This window comes from Cyprinodon variegatus, unplaced genomic scaffold, assembly GCF_000732505.1.
Source record: "Cyprinodon variegatus isolate N-32 unplaced genomic scaffold, C_variegatus-1.0 Scaffold175, whole genome shotgun sequence".
Taxonomy (NCBI): Eukaryota; Metazoa; Chordata; class Actinopteri; order Cyprinodontiformes; family Cyprinodontidae; genus Cyprinodon; species Cyprinodon variegatus.
This window is the reverse complement of record NW_015150628.1, coordinates 916,945-943,384: the sequence shown is the minus strand read 5'-3', so window position 1 is coordinate 943,384 and position 26,440 is coordinate 916,945. Positions and strand designations below refer to the sequence as shown.

General features: G+C 37.6%; 3 protein-coding genes across 5 annotated transcripts in view; all 3 read right to left on the bottom strand.

Annotated features, from left to right (window-relative positions):
• Window positions 1–564: 564 nt before the first annotated feature.
• On the bottom strand, window positions 565–5,199 carry LOC107087163 (MATH and LRR domain-containing protein PFE0570w-like). The gene is made up of 9 exons (XM_015378582.1): window positions 4,737–5,199; window positions 3,343–3,456; window positions 2,125–2,375; window positions 1,893–1,961; window positions 1,498–1,631; window positions 1,371–1,418; window positions 966–1,296; window positions 788–873; window positions 565–573 (listed from the first exon to the last, which is right to left on the bottom strand). The coding sequence occupies exons 3-9, from the start codon at window positions 2,345–2,347 to the stop codon at window positions 565–567; spliced, it is 900 nt and encodes a 299-aa protein (XP_015234068.1). The 5' UTR covers window positions 2,348–2,375; window positions 3,343–3,456; window positions 4,737–5,199.
• A 2,190-nt stretch (window positions 5,200–7,389) lies between these two features.
• Window positions 7,390–20,383, bottom strand: LOC107087150. Of its 3 annotated transcripts, none has more exons than XM_015378565.1 (11): window positions 20,292–20,383; window positions 19,410–19,612; window positions 19,210–19,272; window positions 17,108–17,241; window positions 16,973–17,026; window positions 16,598–16,901; window positions 15,771–15,853; window positions 12,808–12,841; window positions 12,572–12,736; window positions 8,677–8,782; window positions 7,390–8,595 (listed from the first exon to the last, which is right to left on the bottom strand). In XM_015378565.1, the coding sequence occupies exons 2-11, from the start codon at window positions 19,561–19,563 to the stop codon at window positions 8,382–8,384; spliced, it is 1,311 nt and encodes a 436-aa protein (XP_015234051.1). In that variant the 5' UTR covers window positions 19,564–19,612; window positions 20,292–20,383; the 3' UTR covers window positions 7,390–8,381. The 3 variants fall into 3 exon arrangements, with proteins under 3 accessions (XP_015234051.1, XP_015234049.1, XP_015234052.1); XM_015378563.1 differs by having other exon boundaries at window positions 19,410–19,615; window positions 20,292–20,360; XM_015378566.1 differs by having other exon boundaries at window positions 16,598–16,898; window positions 19,410–19,615; window positions 20,292–20,360.
• Window positions 20,384–22,177: 1,794 nt separating this feature from the next.
• Window positions 22,178–26,440, bottom strand: part of LOC107087155 — an 11,790-nt gene continuing 7,527 nt past the window's right edge. Inside the window, exons 3-4 of the mRNA XM_015378574.1 lie at window positions 25,584–25,876; window positions 22,178–23,210 (exon numbers count right to left, since the gene is read on the bottom strand). Of these exons, the coding sequence (XP_015234060.1) occupies window positions 22,329–23,210; window positions 25,584–25,876 (1,175 nt within the window). The 3' untranslated portion in view covers window positions 22,178–22,328. The remainder of the gene's footprint in view (window positions 23,211–25,583; window positions 25,877–26,440) is intronic.

Genomic DNA, 26,440 nt, shown 5'->3' with positions numbered 1-26,440 from the left:
AAAGTACTCCAGAGTGTTGTTCAGCATGGGGGTGAGTAGAAAATGAAGGCTAATCATGTTTTGGGTGTACTATTCCTTTAACTTAATACACTATAAGCATATTTTAATCTTTCTTTTAACCCCTAAATTTCTTTATGATATTGCCATTTTTAACTCTCTCTAAATGCATAAATACTCTGTGAGATTAAAATTATGAAATGCTCTATAAATTATATAAATATAAAACAAATTATAATAAAAGAAGGGCAGCAGAATAAAATCAAAATGTCAAACTTAGCACACTGGGGAGTTTTGCTGTTATAAGAAGAGGCTGTGGGCATCCCACGAGGCCCCTGAGGGCCCCTTGATGCCTGTGGGCACCACGTTGGCGACCCCTGGTCTAGAGAATCTCTGCTATCTCTACTTTTCTATACCATCCCCAGTTGCAACGATTCTCTTAATTTCATTAAGGTTAACCGTATCTCCTACTTTAGTTGTCGTTCTTTAGCAGATAAAGCTTACATTTTTTCTGAAAACTTTTCACTTCCACCATTTAGGACTTTTTAGCTGCTTGACACTTAACTGTTACAATTTCTGTTTTTCAAAAAATTCACAAGAGAAATTCCCAAACTTAAATCTAAACAAGGCTGTGGTATTTCCTGCCACGCACCGAGCAAAACTGATTCTATTCTATTTATTAAGCTTTGGTTATAAAACCACATTCATATTTTTTCAACATTATTTCATTCTGCATCATTTCCTTTAATCGTATTTAACTGAAGTATTTGTGCACAGATTTTTGTCCTACCGATGGCATTTTTTCGATCATAACGTTCACTCTCATCTGCAGTGCGAGTTTCTCAGGTGTTGAAATAATCAACCTTGGATCGGCTTCTGAAAGAGAAGAGGTGTATTCACTAATCCATTATTGGTCAGCTGGTGTAAATAAGCAGACTTTGGACAACGGCTTGTGTAGGAAACATCACCTTTAGGAGCAAAGATGTTTTCAGGGTTGTCAAACTCCTCCCAATCATCTTCTATTTCATCCTGATCCAGTTTATCATCTTGTTTTTCCTCTGAATGGTCTGAGTTCACATAGTCACCATCATTTCTAACAGATAGTCTCCCTTCCTCTTCCTCCATGCTCAGGTCCCAGTTTTCAGTGCCTGAATGTCTCTCACTAATATCCTCTTCCTCGGAGTCTTCTGTAATCTCTGCTTCTGACTCTCCTGAGTGATTAGATCCTCCTACAGAGCCATTTTGTCTTGTCGTGTATGATGATTTATATCCATTGTTCTGATAATTCTTGATTCTTTTCTGTTTGAAAAACAAAACAAAAATTAAAGACACCATTTAAAAAGAAATGTTCTTGTATGAAAGTGTTAATTTACCTTGAAAGTCTTTGCTCCTTTAAACCTCCCTGTGACCAGGAGGCCTTCCTGTGATAAAGGAAATGATTAGCTTATTAAACAGAAATGGTGTTTTCTTCAAATAGGTGCAGAATAAAACTGGAATTACATCAAACCAATACTGGAGAGGCTTTCCACCAGAGTATATAGAGGTCTTCCATTTCTTGGAGGAACCTTTTCCGCCAAATTCCTCGAAGGCAGGTGGAGAAAACAGGCGACCCTCACATTCAATACATTCCTCACCTGCACAGCATAGCCACAGATACTTAATGTGAACAAAGCATTAAAAAAAAGAAAAAAAACCAAAAAAAACCTGATTTATTTAATTATTTATTTATTTGGAGGACGACGAAAAAAAAAAGGTCCACCATCACAGTTTATCCCACCTCTTTAAAGGACTCGTTTCTCCAAATCAAACTACCTTACACTTCTCATTTTATGAATTCCTCCAAAGCAGACCCCTCATACTCCGATACATATTTCATAACAGCTTGGTGTGCTTACTTTTTGCAAGTTTTTTGACGTCCATCATTCCCTCTTTGCTCCCACAGATTACAGGCCACATTTCTACATCTTGGAGACAGGAAAGCCTCATAAAGCATCCATTGCGAATGTAGTTTTTTCCCAAATATTTATTAATAGTTCAGTCTAATAAAATGTTAAGTTCAGTATAAAATATGTGTTTAAATGCTTAATGTTGCATTTGTTGTTAAAAAAAAAAAGGTATGGATAGCACCTTTATCCCAACTGTATGGTGGTGTATCGTCGTAATTCTCATCCTCCTCCTCCTCCTCATCATCATCATAATCATCATCATCATCATCATCATCCTCATTGTTGTCGTCAGGATCCTTGTAGTGGACACGCTTTTTTTTTCTTAGGCTTTGTCTTCTGTCACATCTTTGTCCTTCCTCCTCTTGCTCACCAATGGATGTTAATGAAGAGCTCCTCCTCTTCATCACGTCCTTCTAATAAATATAGTCTGCCCTAAAAAGGAAAATGTTCACAAATGGAAGGGATGTAAACACATAACGCTCATTAATATATTTCTAGGTAAGGTATGACAGAGTTTTTTCTCTTTAGACGGCAATGCTTTAGGATTGGGACCTATTTGGATGCCATTTTTGACCAGTCTCTTTAACAGGAACTTTAACTGAGGTGGTCTGGGTTCCAGGATGAATTGTTAATGCCGGCATCTCATGGGTGAGTTAACCTCTGATTCTTTTGTTATCCATCTGTGGATAAAGCCTCTAAATGTGGTTTGCTTAAGCTTCAGCCTTGCACATGACAGATTTTGTTTCTGATGTGTTCTTGAATTCCTTCAAATCTAGGCATGGTTTGTTGATATTTTGAATATGTAGCCCACTTCCTGTTGTCAGTTTCTGTTTAACAGAGTTCTGGATTCTACAGGCCTAACAGTAATCAGCTCTGAATATGATTAGTGAAACTAGATCTGGCTTCCTGCAGGAAGAGGGAAATGACAGATAATCTATGATATAAAAAGGTGAAAGATGTTTTTTCAGTAAGGCAGAAGGGGTTTCTGTATATTTACTTCCTGTATTTATTTAAGTTATCACTGTCTGATGTCAATTACCTTTTAAAGTACCTGAAACACTTCAAATATAACAAAAGACAAAACACTTAAGTAATCTTTTTAGAGCTATTGTTCTAGCTCTAGTGCAACCTGCAACAAAACTGCTAGTATTTTTGCAGCTGCAGCGGTTTTTTAAAGCCATGGCTTGCTTAATTTCCTGACTAACTGCTGCCGTGAACCCTGTCATGAATTTATTCGTTTCATTCAATTAATCTATAGTCGACTTATTTTCTGACTGGAAAACTAAACAGGTTTGTTAAAAACCTCATAACAATCAAGTTGTGTCAAACAACTAAGCCTTCCTAAAAAAAAAAACAACTATATCTAGTTTTGTTTCAAAGTTTCAAAATGGGAGCTTACTTGTGCTGGCTTGTGGTTCTGCTGGCTTGTCAGTTGTTCTCCCTAAGTACAAGTCTCGAATATTAAAAGCTTTGAGAACCCAAGAAAACCTCAACAGTAAATGTCTTGCCTCCACTGAAAAACAAGAAGAAATGAAACAGAAACTTAAGTTGCAGAGATGTCCCCGGCCCCCTCCCACATGAGTCATATCATGGCATGCCAAAACGTTTTGTGATCTGAAAATAGCAGGGCTTTTATTTACATTGTGTCATATGCCTTTCTCACCCACTACAATTGAGGATTTTGAAAAAAAAGTAGTGTTCTCACACGCAGGAAAACAAAACCCCAAACAGGGATCAACAAGTTTGCGCAATCAGCAAACAATTTCAAAGAGCACTGCTAAACTGAGATGTGTTAAAAAAAAAAAGACCAAGAGTAATAGATTAAATCAGATTTTTTTTGTCAAATAAACTCTGTACCCTCACAGTCTAATGTATATTCTACAATATTTTAAAGGGGAAAAGGATATCTGAAAGAAGGATACATTAAAGTCATCCTTTCCCCTCTGTACAGGTCTGTACGGTGTGACAGATCAACTGGGGACGAACTGATTAGAATCTATGCGCACCGCAGATGATACTGAAGCTTAGGTGGCTGTGTTGATGCCTGGCGAAAAAAATATTCCTAACGTAACAAAACTGTTCCCCAAAAGAATCAACCGACATATTTAATGAATTAACTTCGTTTTGTTTTGTTTTTTCAGATTAGAACGATGTGTTAAAGAACTTGTATCCTCAGCAAAGCAAATAGTGCAAAGAATCCCACACAGAGAACAGCGTCGTTCACTAGTGTAAAGAAAAAAATACAAATAAAAGTCTGTCTCACACTGGAGTCATTTCTCCTGTTGAACGATAAGCTATAAATGAAAACCTGTAGCTTGGACAATAAAGTCCGCCCACTTTCTAAATTCCTGAATGTAAAAATAAATCCATTAATGAGGCCTGTCATTCAGAATGCACGTGTGTAAGCAGCACCTTTTCAAGAAAAACTGACTGCAAACAGAACAACTGGGCTTCTCATCCTTCCAACTATTCCCACTTTATTTTTTGAATATTGACAAAAAGTTATTTTCTTAGATTCCATGCTCTCATATTTCCTTTATTCTCCTGTCTGGACACAAATACAAGTCTCTACTACGGTGTTGTTGCTTTTTAGTGGATCCCAAAACTCTGTCCCGTATGATGAACTGTATCAGGTCAAACTCCTTTATTTTTATTGCTATTGTGTTCAGTCTGTTTATAATATCCAGTTATGAGACCATAGCGGGCTGCTGCTGAACTGGTTTTACTGCCCCATATGTAAAAAGGGGGTAAAATGTATTTCCTTAGGCGCATTGCAGAATCGGAATCACATACCTGTTGATGCGGAAACTTTACTTTTTCTGTTTTCACAGTAGAATTTAAATCCCAAAGTTAGCAGCTACCGCTATGGTGTGGGTATGAGTCGCCATGACTGCTTGATGTTTTATCTTGTATAAAAATGCAGATTTTCTTAAACGAAGAGCTAGATTAATTTGTGACGGGGTCCACAGCACAGCTGTTTGGAGAGATTAGATGGCTGCGTGGTTGCCCGATCAAAATGCCGCAAATGTAAACAAACGGGTCAATATAAAGGTTATAATTTATCCTGGCCTAATATCTATCCAACACACGCCTGTAGTCTGTGGATAATGTGAAATATTATGAGTAATTTAAGTTTGGGGATCAAATAAATGCATCGTGAGGATCTGAAAGCGTCAGAATCTGCAGAGTGTCACAGATTAACTTGTGATCCAGCGGATCTGGAGGAATATGGGCTGTAAAACACTCCATCTCCTGGGATGTTTTTTGAATGTTATTATCTTAACCTCAATTCAGGTTGTAGCAGGCTACTTTAAATTTTTAACTGTTATTGTTGTGAAAAAAAAAACAAAAACAAAAAAAAAAACAATGAAGGTGTTGATCTTCAAAGCAGTTTGGGAATAACTTCATGGTCGCGTTATTTCTGAGCCTGTTTTTTTTTTTTTATTCTCCTCTTCCTACTTAACAAAAAGCCATGCTACATTTACAGTCACCCAATGCTTTCCACAGTAATTTTCTTTCTTAATTTACACACACTTAAAAACATTTTTGTCCAACTATTGGCATCCTTTTCAGCATATTTTCTGTAATCTCTGGTGTTAAAATAATCAAACATGGATCAACTTCTGGAAGAGAAGATGCGTATTAAAACATCCATTATTATTCAGTTATAATGCAATGCAGATTAAATAGACTTTTAGTGATTTGTGTAGGAAACATCACCACATACATCTTTAGGGTTGTCAAAACCATCTCCATTCTCTTCCATTATATCCTGATCCAGTTAATCATCTTGTTCTTCCTCAGAATGGTCTTCCATAGTTGCCATCATTTCCACCATCTACTCTTCCTCCTTCCTTAGTCCCAGTTTTCACTGCCTGAACATCTCTCACTAATATCCTTTCAGACTATTATGCAAACTCTGCTGTTGAGTTGTGTGGTCTTAAATCGCATTCTGATTCATCTTCATTATTCCGTAATGTCTGGTCTTTCTCTTGCAAAAAGAAAAACAGTTTTGGTATTTCCATCTATTTAAAAATACAATTAAAATTGCATGTGAACATGTTGGTCTGCACGATTAGTCTAAAAACAGCATGGCAGCAGTTAATGTTTTGTTTTTTATTGACCGTACAGTATATATGTATATTTACTCAAAAAAAAAATCAAAGAAATATAATCAAACGTAAGAACAAAGTAACATAAGTAGGAGAATAAACAGAAGAAAAAAACAGTAGTGATCAAGTTGAATATTCTTGCTCCAATTCAGTCCAGCTTCTTACAGTAGGAGCAGCAGTAAAACAGGAGGATGATGGTTTCTGGTTCTAGTTGGCAAAAATCACAGTTGTAGTTGATGTTTAATTTGAATCTTTCTAAAGTTATGTCTGGGGCCTCAGCACCAGAGACGGGAGAATACGACCCGGAACCCCCAGGCTCTGCTTCCTCAATGGAGGACGTGTAGGTGGGATAAAGGAGGCCTTCGAAGCTTTTCTCCTACCGGCACACAACCTTCCGAGTCGAGGTCAGCAGCACAGCACCCCTACTATAAATAGTGTTGGTACTGCACTGCTTCCCCCTCCTGAGATGCCAGAATTATTTTGAAGTCGTACAGAAGTCTTTCTCCTTGGCCTCTCCCAACCGAATTTTGCCTCAGCGACCAGCCGAGCCACCTGCGTGTTCGAGGATAGCTGCCACCACATGCACCTTGCAGCCACAGCTTCGACTAGCCGCCTCAACAATAGAGGCATGGAACATGGTCCACTCAGACTCTATGTCCCCCACCTCCCTCGGAAAGCTCTCCCAGAGGTGGGAGTTAAAGCTCCGTCTCACAACGTTCCCAACAAACCCTCACAATACTTTTTGGCCTACCAGGTCTATCCGGCGTCCTCTCCCACCATCTGAGCCACCAAGTAGTGTTTGGTGGAGAGCTCTGCCCCTCTTTTCACCAGAATGTCCAACACATTCGGCTGTAGATCAGATGAAAAAACAAAGTCAATCATGGAACTACGGCCTTGGGTGTCCTGGTGCCAAGAGCACATACGGACACCCTTATGCTTGAACAAGATGTTGGTTATGGACAATCCATGAAGAGCACAGAAGTCCAACAACAGAACACCACTCCAGTTCAATTGAGAGTTGACGTCCCCCAGAAGAACAAGGGAGTTCCCAGAAGAGGCACTCTTCAGTATCCCCCCTAAGGACTCCAAAAAGGGTGGGTAATCTGAACTGCTGTTCCATTTAGCTAAATTGATTTTCACTGTTACAATTTGCACAATTTGATGGTTTTTGGTGTGCTAAATGTTTATAGATTACGGTCTTATTTCAGTAAAAGTGCTTGCTATGAGTCATTATAGAAACGTGATGTAACAGGAGCAGCAAACTTGGTTTACTTTTAGCGTTTAACATAAGGAGGAAATGAATGGGAACAAAAACAAGCAACATATAATCCGAGTGTTTTAATAAATGCTTAGCACAATGGATGGAAAGCACCAACAGAAAAACTCTGGCTGTTCACTTTTTCAAAGTGATTTAGTTCACATTAAAAATAAACTGAAAACAAACCGATTGATGCATCCAACATGGTTAAAGTAATGAGAGAAACCCTCTGAGGGTCATGCACAGCTTTACATGTACAACGTTTAGAAACTTTACAAAAACCCTGACACAAAATAAAAAAATAGATAAAAGCTACATTTTTTAGGATTGCACACTGCTCTTGCAGCTACCACAGAAGAAAACATAAAATAAAATCATGCTAACACTGTTAAAAGTTTGGTTTGAACTGAGCTTATTGCAGGTAAGCAGGTGCCTCGTTATCTTATGGATTTCTATTTTTCTCTCCATCATTGATAAAAGGCAACAAATTATGGAGAAAATCATGTTTGAATGTGAACAAGTTACATCTGTATCTGTTATGATGAACAGTGTATAACCTTTTGAGAACTGTATTACAGTAAAACACCTAAATCGTTTTTAGTAAAACAAAAACAGATTAGCAGTATCAGAGTTACCATGCTGAACCAAAGAAGTAAACAAAATAAATGCTAGGAGACAAATCTAGCTATGAATTAGCTTATATAACAACATTCACCAGTAACGGGTTCAACTGGACACGTAGAAGAATACTTTAAAATATCATTGTGGAGTGCCGGTTTGATGGGTTTTTCTATTTTTTTGACTACTTCCACATCATTGTATAAATCACCATACAAAGCTGCACTTTATGAACTGTATTATAAGCTGGACACTTTGAAACCATTACTTTGGTCTCTGAAAAACAAGTGGTCTTCAATCTTAAACACATTTAAAATGGAAAAGTTTTAAAAAAACATAAAAATTCACATTTTGAATTTAAAATTTACATCAACTAAATCGATGTGTCAGTATGACTAATTTCTTCAAATACTCGTTGTAGCTCTACTGATCCTAGTTGTAGTCAGAAAATCAGTTCTCATTTGAGCAGTTCAGATCTTTTGTTTTTAAGTCCTTTAGCATCAACGTGTAATACTCCTCTTGCAATCTTAAAACCTTCAGCTGCATTTTTATTTTTTCCTTCTTCAGTTGATCCAGATCCAGTGAATCCACATCTGATCCTCCAGAGACCGCTGTAGTTTTGGTCTCAATTTCAGAGGCATGAAATCCATTTGAGAGTTGGATGCTTCAGGGAGAAAAAGAAAAATATATCCTGTAAAAAACATACTTTGCTGGTATTAAAAGTGTCAAGGCAGTTTGATCTTACCTTGTCCCTAATCCTTCCAATTCTGTTTCTCCATTCTCGGATTCGGCTTTATCAGAGTCATCGTCGTTAACACAAAGTGTCAGATTTAGGGGTGCAGCAGGCAGCTCTGTGCAGTAAAAATCAAGGACAAATATACAATTTAAATCACCGTTTTCACTGCCTTTACAGACAGTTTTCTGCATCCATTGGTTTCTGTTGTGTTTCCTAGAATTTTGCGTATTATAATATATTTTTACAATAATAAAGGGATACATAAAAACTTAAGTTTACCTATACAGCACCAAGACACAACACTGCATCTTAGGACACTTTCCAGAGTCAGTCTAAATAGATCCTACATATTACTTACTACTAACGCTGTTGTATTAACTCACTGACTTTGTACAATAAACTCCTCTGGTCAGCAGCCGCTAATATTGTTTTTAAGTCGGGTTTACTTTGTGATTCCCAACTTGAAAGGGATAGTCTCTACTATGAAACTTAACTGGATTTCACTCAAAGAGCCTCAATTTAGCTGATCCATCTTTATCTTTGTATGATGGTCAACATTTTTAGACTTCCAGTCATAGAGGTAAAAAAAATAAAAACTCAAAACAAACAGAAGCACAGCTATTACATTTTAAAATTAACAACATAAATATATAGTGAAATAAAACCAATTTCCACCCTATTAAACCAATCATTCAAAAAGTATAATAAATAGCAAACATGCTATGGTAAATTTCAACACCAATAAATTAAATAGCTATTTGTCAACATTTTAAGTCAAAATTCTATTCAACATTTATTCATTTTTACTTTCTACCATAAACAATAACCACAAAGTGTATTTCATTTTATTTATTTATTTATTTTTAAGTTACTCACTTGATTTGAATATTAAAACTGTTCAGTACAATAATCAGAGTATTTGTGCTGCTCCAATGAGATTCTGCAAATGAGTAACAGCACTATCCTTGAAAAAACTTTTGCACAGTTCTAAATTTACATGTGCTAATAGCCTGATAAACCAGATTAAATGTGTAATTTATTCTGGCCCCGATGAATGAGAAATAGGAAGATTATTGATGAAAACATGTTTTTCAAACTGTCTGTGCCTATTGGCCAACGCTCTGACCAATGAGCGCAACTGACTGTGACGTAGTAAGCACGACAGAAAGCTGGTAAAACAGTGAATACGTCCTTCTTAAAAATGAATGAGCATAGAGCCTCTTCCTGCTCACGTCAAAACCCCGAAGGCTTTGCATCCAAAAATTCAAAACGCATCTCTGTGTTATGATTGGGCCGCCAGTTCTAGAGCCTGTGGCATTGATCTAGGCTAGACCACTGGCATGCATAAATGATTTTGGCCACTGGTGAGTGGCACTAGTTCACTAGGCTAATGTGCTACCAGCTCTGTTTGCTTCTTATGCTGGAGCACTTCCTCCAACAGGAGTTACAGGTCAGTCACACCAGAAGTACCTGCATTCTCTGATTGCTAACAAGCAGAAGAGCAGAAAGGTGCAGCAGAGGGGCTTGGCTCCCTGGCAGTTTGCCAGAACAAATGTGTTGTTGACATCGCAACAATCCCCAATACCAAACATCCATGTTGCGACAGGAGAAGAAAATCTCACTTTGAACAGGAAGAAAATTCCAGTTAAAAACAGGCTGAGTTTGAATGCCAAGCTTTCTGGACCAGCTGGCAGTTTGAGAAGAGTGAGCAGACATACGAAAGCAACATAAGTACTGATCAAGGAACTTCATATGTGAGAGAAGTGTAAAAGGTTAATGGTATAGTGGAGGATCTTCTTTTTCCAGGTGGATCATCGGATCATCAAAATAAGTGGTCCTCCTAACTGTCGATCATCTAGCGATATGTTTACATAAAGCCGTCCTACGTTCTCGTCCCCATTTTCACCGATGGAGAGTCTGACATAGTGGAAAATTTGCAAATGGTCTTTTTGAAAGTAAGTTGTATGAACAATGCAAAGAGCGTGCACCAGGGTTCCTACAGCATAAGACAAGTTAAATTCAAGACTTTTTAATGCCACTTGAAATAAAAATTTAAGACCAAATTCACATGAAACACAAGAGAAACCTGCTTGCGACAACTTTACCCAAAAGTTTATTTTTACATAAACCACTGCACTAATGTTTCAAATTTTGAAAAACTTTCCATACAGGAAGAAAGCTAAAAACACACAAATGACAGATATATTTTAATAATTATTTAACTGAATTCACAACCTTTGTTTTAGCAGGGAACAAAACAAATCTGTTTTAAAGCCACAACATAACCAGTGCTAAGTCTTTTTTGCAGCTATTTTTCTTTGTATCGTTTTCTTAGTATGTTAGTATGCAGAGACAAGGGTGGAACAAAACCGAGAAATACCGGCTGTTTTTCGGTAACCCGATTTTGACACTTTGTGTTTCGCGCTTTGCATGTGACTCCAATGCCTTAATTCCCACCGTTCCGAGCTTGAATGACTTCTTGCATATCTATGTTGCTAATCTATGTTCCCTGGTTTTAGCCAAGGAGAAAACTCTTGGCTGGAGCCAATTTTCGTTACATTTACACTTGCTCATATTTTCCAGACAAAAAGTTAATGGCGCATCTCCCAAATGTCCTGGCCGCAACAACGCTATTATTGGTTCCGCTATCGGGACTGAACCAATAATGGCGAGTCGTTATTTAAAAAAATAAAAATAAAAAAAATAAAAAATTGTCAATTTTCATGTTTTATTTAGATTACAAAAATAAATCGTAATAAAAATTATCCTATTTATGATGTTTTAAAAATTAAGATCTACGAAAGACTGATTTAAGACATTTTAATACTAATTAAGGCCTTAGTTTTATTTTGAAGAATTCAATGCCTTTTAAGACTTTTTTAAGGGAACCCTGGTGCACGAGGAGAAATCGTGCATGCTCTCACACACGTTTAATAGGCGTTCCCTCTCAGGGGCGGGAACAAAGTTGTGTATGTGCATTTCTTTTTCTTTTTTGAAGTGGAGGGTCTTTTAAAAACTTGCAAAATCCTCCCCTACATCTTTAATGGCTACGAAAGCTAACAAGTTCTGCATGTTTGAAATTTTGGTAAAGCTTAATTTGTGAATTATGATGAAAACCTTAGAAATAGGAAAATAAAAAAATTTAATTTCTTAATTCCGTTTAATATTTTTAACTGTTTATATCATACATAAGATACTTTAATACAAACAAACTTAAGCCTGAAGTTTCCATGTACAGTTTCTTTTTAAATTTGCGTCAGTTTCAACCAAAAAGTTTCAATTAATAATTGAACTGACTTTATTTTTTATATTAAGTGTGTAGATAGACATTTTTAAGAGGAAAACTATAATTTTTAAAATACTATGTATTAAGGGCTATATATATGTGAGGAGGATTTTAAAGAAGGGGAGATTGAATTAAAGAAATATGAACTCCATTTAAATTTTTATCAGAACTCTAGCTGCAGTGTTTGGAATCAGCTGAAGACTAAACTGGATGTTTCTTCCCATTTAAGGGGAGTTTTCCTCTCTACTGTCGCTACAAGCATGTTGTGAGGGATTGCTGTAAACAATGCAACGTCGCCTCATGCTCATCTAGACTTCATGTAATCTGCTGAGTTTTCCATAAATAGAAAACTTTTTGACCAATCTGTCTGTAGGACCTAGTTGAATTGACTATAAATTGGCTTAAGATGACATTTTGTAAATTGCTGACACATAAAAATAAATTAACTAAATTTTATGGACTTTACAATAGTCCAGCCTCATGGACTAGTTATTTAGCATCCCTCCTGGGTCATATATTTCTAATATGTTTTTTTTTTTCCAGAGATGAAATTCTAAAAATTTAACGAATAAGGGATTAAAAAAAATTTAAGAATTGATTTTACTAGCAAAACCTCACCAGTCCTGTCTTCATGATCACTGGTTACGGTCACCTCCTCAGGGGGAGCTGTGAGGTTGTCATCTTTGCCGTTCAACTCCTTTGCATTTCTTTTCCCTACAGCTTCTGTTGCGTCTTTAGGGTCATTGTTCTCTGTGTTATTGTCCAAAGGCTCACACCAACTGTCTGTAAAAGAAAAACAATAGTTACTTATCTTAAGAAAGATGATTTGAGTAGTTGCATAAATACTCACAAACCTTTTGGTCGCCCTCTTGTCTTATATGTTCTCTTCTGTAAAAGAAAACAAATGGAATGAAAAACGAACAGGAAGATTCCTTTAGGTGAACAAAGATATACATAGAAAATGAACCTATCGATTTACTGGATAATGAAGAAATAAATATGTGAAGCACTGATGATTTCAAATGCAGATGTAAAACTGTCATTAAAAGTCAGGGTATGTCGCTCTGACATACTGCTGTCAGACTATGTGCTTCCTTGTTTCAATGAGGTGGATGGTAATTGTAATGCATCTCTCTGTTCTTAGTGTAATCCAGCAATCAGTCTTGGGAAGGACTTATAAAGGCCTCCCAACATTGGTTTTGTTGCTCAGGGATTTTTAAAATTGGCTCCAAGCAGTGCATGAACACAAAAAGAGCATTTCGTACCTCCATGTTTAACAACAGCATGTCACTTTCTATAATCTTACAAATGTTTTGTGTAACACCCTCCATGATTCTGTCATCACATCCTCACTTTCAAAATACTGGTTCACCACGCAGCAAGGCTTCATGGGTGCTATTTAGGTGACAACTTAAAGAAATTACTGAATACATATATTTACAAACAGAACTGAATGAAGTCAATTCTGGTATTCATCCCCATTCAAAAGTTTCCCAAAGCAGGTTAAACAAACTGACTGAAATCCTCAACTCTAAATTAATGGAGCTTGAGGTTGGAAACTCTTGAGTTAATTGGTTTTACAACAGCTGCTGTGAGTTAGTTTAGTAACCCTGAGTAGGTCCAGTCAGAGTTGAGCAGGCGCGTAAACAGTATGAAAATCTATTATCAGTGGACCACTGATTTAACGCATCACCATGACAACAGGCAACAGGACAAGCCTGTTTCATACCACTGGAACTAGAGATTTTAATAAGAAATGGAAAGAAAAATGGAGAATGTGTTTGAAAGACAGAGCAGCAGCGCTACAGTTGCAAAGTAGAGGAGGATAGAGAAAGATAAGATTGCTGCTCGAGTTAATGTATAAGTTTATATGAAATCTACAGTGGCAGACCATTTTAACATTTATTTACAGTCGTAGGGAAACTTCTGTTCCAACGGTTGCATTTCCGAATTCTCCCGAGTGGTGCACGACTTTACACAAGTGAATAAAGTGAATGTGATGGGTCGTTGATCAAGACGGCGGGGTTGTTGTGGCGAAAGGTTCGCAAGCACGTTTGATTGTGGCCGAAATTTTTCGGAGGAATCTAGCCAAACAGTTTGCAACTTAGTGCTAGTAGGTTCCCAATGGCAAATTACATTGGGACCATGTAGCACCAAACTGGTGACTTGGCAACGACACTGTCATGAACGCTATGGACAGCGGAAACATGAAAGAGGAGGAGAGTTTTGTGTCGGAGGTCGTGGATGAGTCTCCTCCATCAAACACTTTTTATTCAGAGGAGGAAAACGGGGGCGCCAGAAGCTTGGTTTGGTGTAGAAGGCTTACAGGCGTACATGTTTGAGCCCTTGCCTCGCAACGCTACCAGTTCTGTTAGCTCTACGCCTGCTGAAGACACAGACGTCCATACCCGTGAAAATTGGGACATAACTTAATGGGAAAGTAAATGATTCTTATTTCAATCTTTGTGTATATTAGCTGCGACATACGAATCAAAATGCTATGACCAAAAAAATTATTGGCCGATTTTAGGTGATCACACTGACGTATAACTAGCTAGCCTGCATAAGATAACGGATAAAAACAAAAACAAGATTTTAAGACAAGATGTTTTTTTTTGTTTTTTTTTACTGAAATTTTCTACATTTTGGGACAATATCATCTGAAAAAGAATACATTTATATACATGTTTAAGCCAGAATGATATGAAATTTAAATATGACTTCCCTATGACTTTAAAGAACTCTCCCATCTGTTGGCAAAACTTTTTAAGAAAGTAGAAAAAACAAAATCCAGAATTTTAATTTCAGAAAAGGAGAATGTAACTTCCTTTAAAGTGTTCATTTGGAAAAAATGTATTTAAGGGTTACACTTTACAATAACCATCAAAACCATTTATTAATAATGGTATAGGGAACATTTATTAACGATTGATAGTTTATTAACATTTGAATCATTTTTAATCAGTATCTAAGTCATTTATAAAAAGGTAAATAGATCATTTATTAAGGTATTAAGCCCACTAATGTAAGGGTTAGGGCTAACCTAACATGGCAGGGCAATGTAAATTAGTCGGTTTAGGGTTAAGTCATGAAGCCCACTGATGTTAGGGATAAATAAAAATAGGAGGGCAATATGAGCCATTTACCTTTTATAAATAGTTTAGTTTACAATTGATTATGAAACATTTATAAACTGTTAATCATTAATAAATTGTCTCTTTAACATCTATAACCTATTTTAGATATCAAAAATATATATTGAGGCAATCTAATAATCAGCGAATTCAGCATGGCAAAGAAGAAATTTGATGGCCTCTTTGCCTGCTAATTAAACAAAGCGAAAGTTGAAGGAGTTAAAAATCTGAACTTTTGTTTACTTTTGCTTTGCGAAATCTAATGAGGGACTAGATAGGTGGAAGTAACCTTTAAAGTGACCATCATCCAGACGCAGCTTCTGGAGGTGGTATTCCCATACTGGTTCCGTCTGTTGAACCCAGGAACGCCAACAGCTTTATTGAGCTTATAAAAGTGAAAACGGCGCGTTCAATCGCTTGATAAATCCATGTCCACCATGATTAGGTGAAACCATTGACCATTAGGCTCCATAACATAGGAGCCTTTTACCTGCAGGGCGAATGTGCATGCTATGTGAAATGCTTTCAAGGTGATTTTTGCGTTTTTGTTAATGTATATTAAGTTAATCAGTTGGCCCCAGGTCAAGAACAGAAAAAGGATTGAGCAAAATGTTGAGATGTGAGAGAAATGTTTCTTATCTTTTTACTGAACATTTCATAAATAACTCTCTCTGCCATCTTACCATAGAGAGCCTTTTTATGATTAGCTGTGATTTCATCTTCATCCGTTTCTCAGCTGTAGTGTTGTCGGGGTCATAGCACCTTTCTGCAAAACAAAAACATTCAGACAGGAAATATAAACCAAACTTAAGCAGAGCTTTCACAATATTTCAGATTTTGACATTCAACAACTTTTAACGTAATTTAATAGTTTATGTAAAAGACCACCATCACTTTAGTCACCCAGCTGAAAAAAAAAATAAAAGTAATCCGTAACAGCAATTTTGCCAACTATTTCCACTTAATTTCCCTGCCCATGGCAAAGAAAAGAATCCCAAAGAATAATGCTGCCACTGCCATGTATCAAACTAGAGTCATTTTATGCAGGTGGATTTCTGCAACACGTTGTAGTTGGAAAAAGGACAGAACATTTAAAATTTGGTCTCATCTATGAAGACTAATTTTTAGGTCTTCTCCAAACCCCTTTACATTAACCGAGACTGAGATGACCTCTGAATGCTTTTAGCCCATTTTATCCCCACCACCCCTTTTTTAGACACTTAATATTTCTCAGGAGCTCTACAGTAACTGAGAAAAGGAAAGGTTATCAGGCCCTATGAATACCTCCTGTAAAGCTTATCTAATATACAGTTTTAAAACCAAGTGCCTGGTCAGGCAGACCCCTGGTCTACTACATAATGTTACAATGAAATGTGTTGAAGTAGTTTTTACAAGGCAAAACACGAGAAACTTGTATAAACACCTTTGCAGGCAATTTCAGCAGCAACCAAAGAAACAACACAGGTGTCCGTTCTGACTTCAATAAACATTCTTTTGCTGGACACATCACCTTCTGTAGTGTTGTGGTCTTTTGCGGACTCTGGAGCTGAAAGCACATCCTCCTCAGTAGTTTTTCTTTGTTTTGGCTCTTGTTCTCCATCTAAATTACTTCTGTGTCCATTATCCAACGCATCAGAGCCTTTAGCAGTACTCATGTCAGGATCCTCTGTAGACTTTATGTCCGTCATCTCTGAGGAAACTTTTATTTGGGTCACTGAGTTGAAGGATCTGTACTTTCTGCTTCTAGTTCCCTGGAATGTGACAGCGTTTGTTGACTTCCTTCTGTCTTTTCTCAATGGCACCTCCACCTTCTGCTATACGAATTAAAGATTAATTAAACACCAAACATATACATAATCATCCAAGAAAGTGCATGGTCACTTACCCTCATAGGCTCAGATCTTCGTCTTAGATATCCAACCGTTGAAAGGATACCTTCCTGTAAGGCCAAACATGTGCCCACTGATTAACTTTTGAGATTTCAATAATTTGACTTCAAAACATAGAAAAAGGGACTTACAGAAAAAAAGTGTCCCAGAGGCCTTCCTTCATGGAAAATTGTTCTCTTCCATTTTTTACAGGAACCCTTTCCTGCTAGATCCTCAAAGGCAGGTGGGGTAAACCACAGGCCCTCACACTCAATACAATTCTCACCTAAAATATACACCCATATGATAGATTATATAGAAATGACACTCTTAAAAACATTGTTCCAAAAAGTATTAAATGTTAGAAAGTGCCCATAGTTAAAATATCCAACGATATACCTAAAAACAGGAAAATGAAAAACATAATTTTCTCTTTTATTTACCATGTATCATAAAGGTTACAAAAAGCTTTTTGGGAAACGTCTTTAGTCTTTCCAGCCTGTCGGAAAGATCTGTTATGGTTTGGCTTTAGCAAAACCAGTGTTGTTGTTTTTTTTACAGCCATCCTAGATTTAGTCTTAATCTTAGTCTTCAGGACAAAAACTATTATTAGTCTTAGACACATTTTCATAAAACCGTTAACCTTCACAATTTACAATACTTTACCAGACTGACAGCTCTTGCATAGATACTATAATAGCTGAGTATAGAATGCTGCCATGCAGTTCATTATTGCTGTTGAATTTTAGAATTCAAATAAACTTTTTTTTGTGAATTAATGCCCTACTTTATAAAAAAAAAAAAGTCTCTCACAAAAGCAGTTAAAATAGCAGATCTAGTTCAACACATCATATTAGTTAATATAGCCGACAGACCAACAAAATGTACCATAAAATAATGGTTTTAGACAAACAAGGTTTCCATTCAGAAGCAAACACTTCCTGATCTACTATGAATTATGCATTACACATTGATCAATAAAATCTTAAATTCTCCCCCAAAAAATAACAAAGACCGAAAACATCTACTCTGGCAATTGTGGCTTTATTTCTAAGAATTTACCCCATGGTTACTGCTGCTGAGAGATCAAAGTAGATTTAAATTCAAAGGGGTCTGATATAAAAAAAAAAAAAATAAAAAAAATACAGAGATCCTTCATAACTACCTTATAATGCCTAGGCAATCTGGACCCAAATTTCAATATGTTAACTAATATGTTGAAATATTCAAATAGATAGAAACAAGAACAATAAGAGAGAAATATTCAAAGATCTATCTACCTTTTCATCTGGGTCTTTATCCAAACATAAACATGCAATAATATTTATTTTGCTTTGGATATAATTTAGGGATTGTTTTTGGTAGAAATTAAAGATGCATTTCTGCAGTTTGTCAGATTTCAGCGTATAGTACCGGACCAGTCTGGATTACTGTCAGCCTGCCGCTGCTGCCATGGTCCATCTGTGGTCATGCAGACTGAGCACCGTTGCACGCCAAGTGGGCGTGACCAAACAGGATGCAGCAGCATGGCAGACACTACTTAGCAGATTACAGCACAATGATGCATTTTAATCGTCTGACCGGCTAACATTTTTATTAAGTCTCGTCGACTAAAATTCACACCCATGAGTCGTTATGTTTTTCTCCATCAAAGATCCACATTTAGCTCTTCCATTTTTGTTATCGTCATGAAAAAAAAGGAGCGTCAATGAAATAATTTTGTCATCATTGACAAAAACACTGAGCAAACTGCTCATCAGTTTGTGCATTGATGAACACAGGGTTTATACAGTAATGAGTAACTATAATTTAATGCTCTTAGAAATAATTTTAATGCCATCAACAAGTAACAGCCACTTTTGTTGAAATTTGCATTTTCCCATTCTCTGGCTTTTTCTCCGCCTCCCCTCTTCTTTTCCGGATGTACGGCTTTACAATCAACCCGGAAGCAGTTCCGCACAAATATATTGCAATATATAATATATCTGATGAAAATGTTTTTATAATGGTTTTTTAATAAAGCATTTTAAATGCCACAATAATCACATTTAATGAATTTTAGTGCCAATTAAGGCTTTGATTTAAAAAAATAATAATCTAATTACTTTTAATTATTTTTAATGACCTGCAGAAACCCTGGAACAGTTTTAACCCCCATTTTAGGTATGGTGCAAATCTTCTGGTCAAAATAAATCTCAGTGGCCAAGACGTCATTTAGAATCCTCTTCACAATGGTACGATTACTTTTGCTCACCTCTTTCAAGCTTCTTTAAATCCATCACTCCCTCTTTGTTTTCACAAGTCACCAACCAGGTTCCTAGAGAAAAAAAAAATGTGTAACTTAATTCTATGATCATTGTCAGCAAACTTAAAGACAGGTTATAACATGATAATTTTACTTTAAATGCGTGGAGGTATTTCTTCTCAAAAACAAAAAAGGTAGCAAAGACTCACCATCTTTCTTTGCTATGCTTTTCCTTTTCTTCTTTTTCCCAACATCTTGGGTAGATTCTGTATTTTTCTCCGGCTTTGTGCTTAATTTTCCATCCCCAGATATTTTTTCCACATAGCTGGATTGGAGCAACGATCTCTTTCGGCATATCTTCATACCAATCACTATTTTCCTATTGGTGGGGTTTGTATTCCTCTGAAAAGATCTGCTATGGTAAGGTTTGGAGGGAAAAAAAAAACACGAATCAAAGGAAGGCAACATTAGCTGTAACACCAATAGAAAGTTGTTTCATGGCAATCTCAACTGCTCCACCCCTCAGAGTAAAATGTAAAAATTAAAATGGATTATACTGATAACAATTTTCGATCTAGTCACATTTCAGGCATAAGCATTATTTTCCTGGCTCTTTCCAGAGGGGTAGCTGTCAGTGCTGCACAAATCCTACTTCATACGTTACAGTGTAGTCAGCTTTAATTGTTCAGCATAATAACAGCCAGTGTTCTGGCAAACAAAACAGTAGTATCCACTATGCACATGCTACATCAAGAAATATTTGGCTATTTGAATTTTGAGCCATCTGCTCAGAAGAAAACGGGTTGCAAATGATCAGAAAATGTGTTCAGAAAGTGGTATCACCCCTCAAGGATTTATGATTATTCCTTTGAGATGAAAACAAGCATTTGGGCTGATATCGTCCTGTAACCTTTGTATGAGCTCCACTTCAACACATTTCATTCAAATTAGCTTGATGCTAATGAGAGTTTAGCCATTTTATTCAGGGCTGTATGGACAGCAACAGGTCATATTAGTCTATGGTGTCTTGCTACGTTTAATTACGTTAAAGCTAAAACGAATGTGTTTGTATTTGTGTGGCTTTAACTCACCTGAACGCAGAAGGAACTGAAGCACACCTAGCAGCCGAAGCTCAACTGTGCAGCCTACTACAATCAAACGCCGCGCGCGCGTTGGAACTACATCATTACGCACTTACTTACGTCATTACGCCTTTACTTTTTTTGCTGTTAGATATGGGGCCAAAACTGTTGCTTTATTATTTGCAAACGTGTGTGGAGAGTTGTTCATCTGTATCTCGAATATGTGTGTAATGGGATTTGAAAATGTGGAATGAAACTGTAAATGTGTGAGGAGATTTGTTTGTCTGTAAAACAATCTGAAAATGTGTAAAACTACTTTGTATGTAATCCAGTTTGCAAATGTGTAAAAAATCCACAAATCTGTTCTCAGATTTACAAATATATACTGAGATTTGTAAATGTGTAAAAAATCCACAAACCTGTATTCAGATTTACAAATATGTACTGAGATTTACAAATCTCTATTTAGATTTACACATCTGAAGTAAGATTTGCAAATGTGTAGATCAATCTGTAAGCACACACAGAGACGCTTATGTCTGAAGTATTTTCGGTTTGCAAATTTTCATTTGCAAATAATAAAGCAACAACTTAGGCTCCATATATAGGACGTTTTGACATTTCTTAGCTTGACAGAATTAGTATGGCAGGCCGTTTTGAAATTTATTAGAAGTGCTGTCCTCTCTATTGTTCCATTTGTTGATCTCTAAAATAAGGAGATAGAAGGTCAGGGCATAGGCTACTTTACTCACTCTACTCATCAGATTGCCCTGAGTTGATGAGAACATAGTTTTACGAAAACATAATTCAGTCAAAGTTTGTCAACTAAACATTTGAACATTTCTAAATTATACCTCTCTCTGGCCAAATCCGAGCTGCCTGGATGGATGCTGTAAGTTCATTAAACAAGAACATACACACCAAAAAGACTGTGTAAGCACGGTCACAAGAAAGTTTGTTTCCGTAGGCTGTATTGTCTTTCCATCAGTACCTGCTGGGCCTGTCTCGGCTCAAAAGGCCTGGGCTGACATTTTTTGACATCTTTTTTCCCTCCTGCAAGTTGCAAAGAAACTACTTTTGCAGCTTTGAATATTCTTCTGAGATAACCCAGGCTGGATGTTTAACCACTCCTCCCCATAACCGGTAGAGCTTTCCTGAGAAAGAGGGAACTTTCAGTTTAAAATATGTTGACTCCTGTCCTTAAGCTTAGTGCAAGATTTGAATTAGTTTCGATTATTGTTCTCTTGAATGAATTAGTTTAACAATTCTGTCACAAATGAGTTAACTAGTTCCTCAGCATGATGCTGCCTCCACCATGGCTGAACACTGGTACAGTCTTCTTAAATTTGAAATAGTCACCTCAGCTCTACCTAACCTTCTTGTCATTGTGGACAAACAGATCTATTATCCAGAAGGAATATTTTGGTTTGAACTTGTAGGCAGCTGGATATTTAATTCAGGCTTGAATATGTCCAATAAGCAGGAACGTAGTTCTTGGTCGTATCTCTCAGCCTTAGTGCTGTAAAACCCTGCTCCAAGGTGAACAGTCATGCCGGGTTTTTAACCAGCACTTTCTGGTAGACCGGTACCTTTCAGCTTTGCTATACTGTTCCTGAAGATTCTAACCAAATGTGCCAAAGTGGTTTTAAAAGTGTTTTGTGAAGGATCACTCAGGTTTTGAAGATAGTTACCCACTTAGCCCAAACCCTTTACCCCATTAAAAAAGGTATATCTATGCTTAAATGTCCATCCGGGGATAGAAACCAATTTAAACCAACTCTGCAAAGAAGAGTGGTTAAATACCCAGGCTCAGAATGAATTCCTGTCGATGGCGAGTGCACGTAAAGTATTCATTGAAAGTATGAGGACATCAAACTGAAATGTTAAGTACATGACAACACTTTATTAACACAATATTTTTTTGAGGGTAAAGTAAAACTTTTTCAGAATAATATTCCAGATCATTTTTGAGGAGAATAACTTTATAAAGCACGTTTCAAAAGAAGATCAAAATATTTAAACAATTTTTTCGTGCCTTAAAGTTCCTCATTTTCGATCGGCTAGTCTCTGCAGGAGCGCGATGATAGTGTCTTGTTTGGAGGAGAGGAGCTCTAACGCCGTGGCTATCCTTCCGAGTGATTCCGTCATCCGTACTTCCCTCCTCTCCCGTCTCTTCTCTCTGGCCTCCACCCTGCGCCGAGCCACCCGTTCCAGGTAGCCCTGCTCTTCCTGTCGCTTCAGGACCTCCTGAAACAACCCAAGGCTGCTTTGCTCCTTGTTTCCCTTCTGGTCCTGCCCCTCGGTTCCTGCCATTACTGTCGCCGACAGCGAAGCAGCACTGGAAGCGGTGTGACAGGAAGACGTTGGGGAGAATGAAGACAGGCCAAGGATGTTCTGAGTGTGGCTAAGCGGCGTCGTACTGAGGCAGAAGGACGTGACACCGGATGTGAAGTTTGGAGCTTTTCGGGTTTTCAAGACCGACGCACTTAAATCTGTGCTGCTGGCTGAGCCCAGAGAGGAAGATGCTGAGGCTGTTTCAGTAAAACATGGAGAAGAGATAAAAGACGGAGGTGGTGGGATGGTCACGGACTGAATGCTAGACGGAACAATGTCGCCATTTAGAACAATAACAGGCTTGACCTCTGGAGCATTTACAAGAGTCACAGTGGTTGCAGTCTGTGAAGGACTTGCAGCCGTGCTACCCATGACCTGGCCGCTAACACCCCCCAGACCTGCGGGATCCAAACCTCCAGCGGCAGCAAAGTCCCCATTGGGGCGGATGATGGTAGCTGGTTGTTGAAGCTGCGTCGGTTTTGCAGCAATCTTTGCAGAAGGGATGGCCAGTGAAGAAGCTGTACTGATACCTTTGTTCCTTTTGTTAGAAATGATCTGCGAGCCAATAGTATCACAGAGGGTGGCATCCATGAGCTACACAGAAAAAAAGACCACAAAGAACGGTTACTTATAGCAACAAAATCATTAAACCTTTTTATTAAACTGACATCACTGTTACAGTGGATGATACTGCTTTGAGATTTGTATTTAGAAACATTGAAGGGTTTCTATCGGGGTCCGGAATTAACACTTACCACTTGCCAAATGCAACCAAGTTTTCATATGACGAGATAATGCCAGAGCACCATTCACCACAAATAAATGTTAGGACCACAGTAGCGCTTCAGGCAAATTTTTTAATCTTTTATTTTGGCGAGTCTACCCTCTGTCCCTTTGTTCCTCTGCTGTCTGTCCCTCACGTGGCAATAGACAGATGTGCATACAGAGAGCACACCCCCAAAGAGAAAGTTTACTGAAAAATGACACTTTTGGGAAGACTGTTTTGCAAGAGACTGGCTTATTGAAGACAATGCTAAGCTAATGAGATGCTCTGTGTGCAGAAAATACGCTAAAAGACAACAGACACGATTAATTTGTCGCTAGCTGCAGATCTATGAAACTGAAGAGTTTCAGTATATACCACATTCCATGTACTTATGGAGAATATAACAAATTAAAATAGTTTGCTGTTTTTTGAATGGTTTTATTTATGGCCACTTTATCAAATAAAAGTATTTTGCAATTATGAATGAAATTCTAAATTACAACTTTTTTCAATAAAATTACATTACCCTTCAGAGTAATTTTGTTTGCATTTAACATAATGCCTTAGTGAAATAATATGTTCCTTAAAATATATGAGAGCAAATTTTATTTTATTTTTTTTGGCCATTAAACATAAGCTTGGCGGGTAAATAATTCTAAATAATCTTCTGCTCCAATTGGCCGAGTCAAAAAGTTAATTTTGGACCCTGGTTTTATTAGATGGTAAAATGCATAGATGCTGTACTAAACCCACAATTTCAATCAACAACGTTTTGAGCCTGAACTAAATTAATAATAAGAAGTTTTGTCAAAAGTTATATCTGTTCTGACTCTTGAAGGAGGCGGTCACATTTTTCTGCTGCTCTGCAACTCCCTGCTCTGTACCTGCTTCGCTGTGTCTTGTCTTTTCTGAGCTCTCTCTTCATATCACCCAAACTAAAAAAAATGGATCTCGTCAGCTGGTTTCTCAATGCAATTGATTAAATTTTCTCAACTGGAAAACAGGGAAAATGGGGCCCTTGCTGTCCTGCAGCGACATACTGCATGGGATACACCATGGAATCCTGAAAGGCTTGGAGGATGGTGTGTTTTACACTGTTGACACTGGAGCATGTTGAAGATGTATGGAATTTCGGATTTATGATACTCTGATTTCCCCTGTTTGGATTTGGAGGATACCAGATGTATCTACAATTACAGCATTCAAAACTATATTGCAGGTTGATAAACTTCCATCTTATCAAGGACAATGGCCTGTGGACAGCGTTCATGGACAAATGGAAGACATTTCTTCATACATAGACAACTGATGCTCAAAATTTCAGATTGACTTTCATTTGGCTCAAGCCTCCAATGTAACCCTCAGCTAAAATGTTTGTCTCATGTTGTTCTTGTGCTGAGGTTTTTTTATGTCTCAAACTGTATCCTGTCAAAGATAAAGTGTGAAATATGCTTTTTTTTCCCTCTCCCTCCCCAATGTGGCTCCTATCTTTCCACAGATATAAAGGCAGCGCTATAGGAAACCGCCTCACGGTGGCACCCTTGGCAGCTATAAGAACGCGCCAAAGACAGTGTTCTGCGGCAGGCACTGCCTCATTAAATCATTCCCTGTGTCACCCCCCCCACCCCAATCTATGTGATGTATGTGATGAACAGTTTGTACTGAAACTGAAATCTCGATTATAATGCAAACTGTAGTTGACAATAAAGAAATTGATTGATTGATTGAAAACATCCTACTTCACCAAACCCAATTCTCACAACTATGTAGATGAATAGACAGGTGGGTGCCAGATCTATGAATGTATGGATAAATGGAAGAAGTTGCATGAAAGAGTTGATGGGCAGGAAGATAAACAACCCATGTAGGTCATATAGTTCATCACTTGACTAGATGGATTATTTGAGTTGAAGGTAAAACTTTAAGACAGTACGTTAATGTGCAATAGAAATGTATTTCTATACAAGCACATCTATTTGCAGAGAGCAATCAGTCAGAAAGTATTAAATGAAAATCCATATTTGGTGCTTTCAGCAGGTTTGGATAATTCCACTTTTAACTAGTTACTCAAATTAAAACAGTAATTATATGTCTTTTTAAAAGGGTTGATTTTTACTACAGATCCACAGAGGAATGATTTGCTTTATTTATTAAAATGCGTGATAGATGCATTTATTTCCACGTTTTTACTCCTGACTCACATCAAAGAATTCCCAGGATGTTTTGGCATGTCCTGTCTCCCGGCTGCGGTCCTTCACCCTCTTGTATGTGACAATGAGGTTGTTCCACTTGCGGCGGATCTTTTCAACCGGAAGGACGTGGCCCTTTGAGGCCATCTCTTCCTGGACGCTTTGAAAGAGCTGGGAGCGTTCCCGGGTTTCGTACAGACCCCAGCGCCGCCCGACAGCCTCTATCAGACACAGGACGGCTTTGGAGGAGAAGTCCGAGCCAGAGGAGAGCGTCTTCTCTGTGGAAGCAGGTGGCAGCACTGCAGCTGGGACACGACAAAGGTGACTTTGAAAAGGTTTTTTTCAGCAGCGATTCTCAAGTAACATAAGCTTTTATTAAAGAATAAACAAAACACAGTTTATGTTTTGGTTTTTTGGTCAAAGTACTGACAAAAAAAAAAATAAAATTACAGCTTAAACAGATTTTGGCTGAAATTGAGGTCTGTTGTTGGACAATGATTCTCAAATAAAATTAGGTAAGGACTTGGACTAGACTATTTTAGCATAGATACCCTCTCATCTAAGCATTACCCTCTTAACCCTGCAAGCCATCACTCCCAGCTAATCACCCATTATAGTAATGTGCACCAAAAATACCTTCCTGGACCGCCCAATTTATGAGTGAAGCTCTGCAGCCCATCAACATGGACTTTATTTTGCTGTTTAAGCATGAACATGGCTTAAACAGAAATGCATGCAATGGCGTAACGACACAACAATAGGCCAATAAGCAACATTATCTGGGTGGGCCCCATTTGAAGTACAACACCCCCATTCCCTACACCCCCCCTCCCCCTGTTGCTATCACATTGTATGTAACATTTATGGTT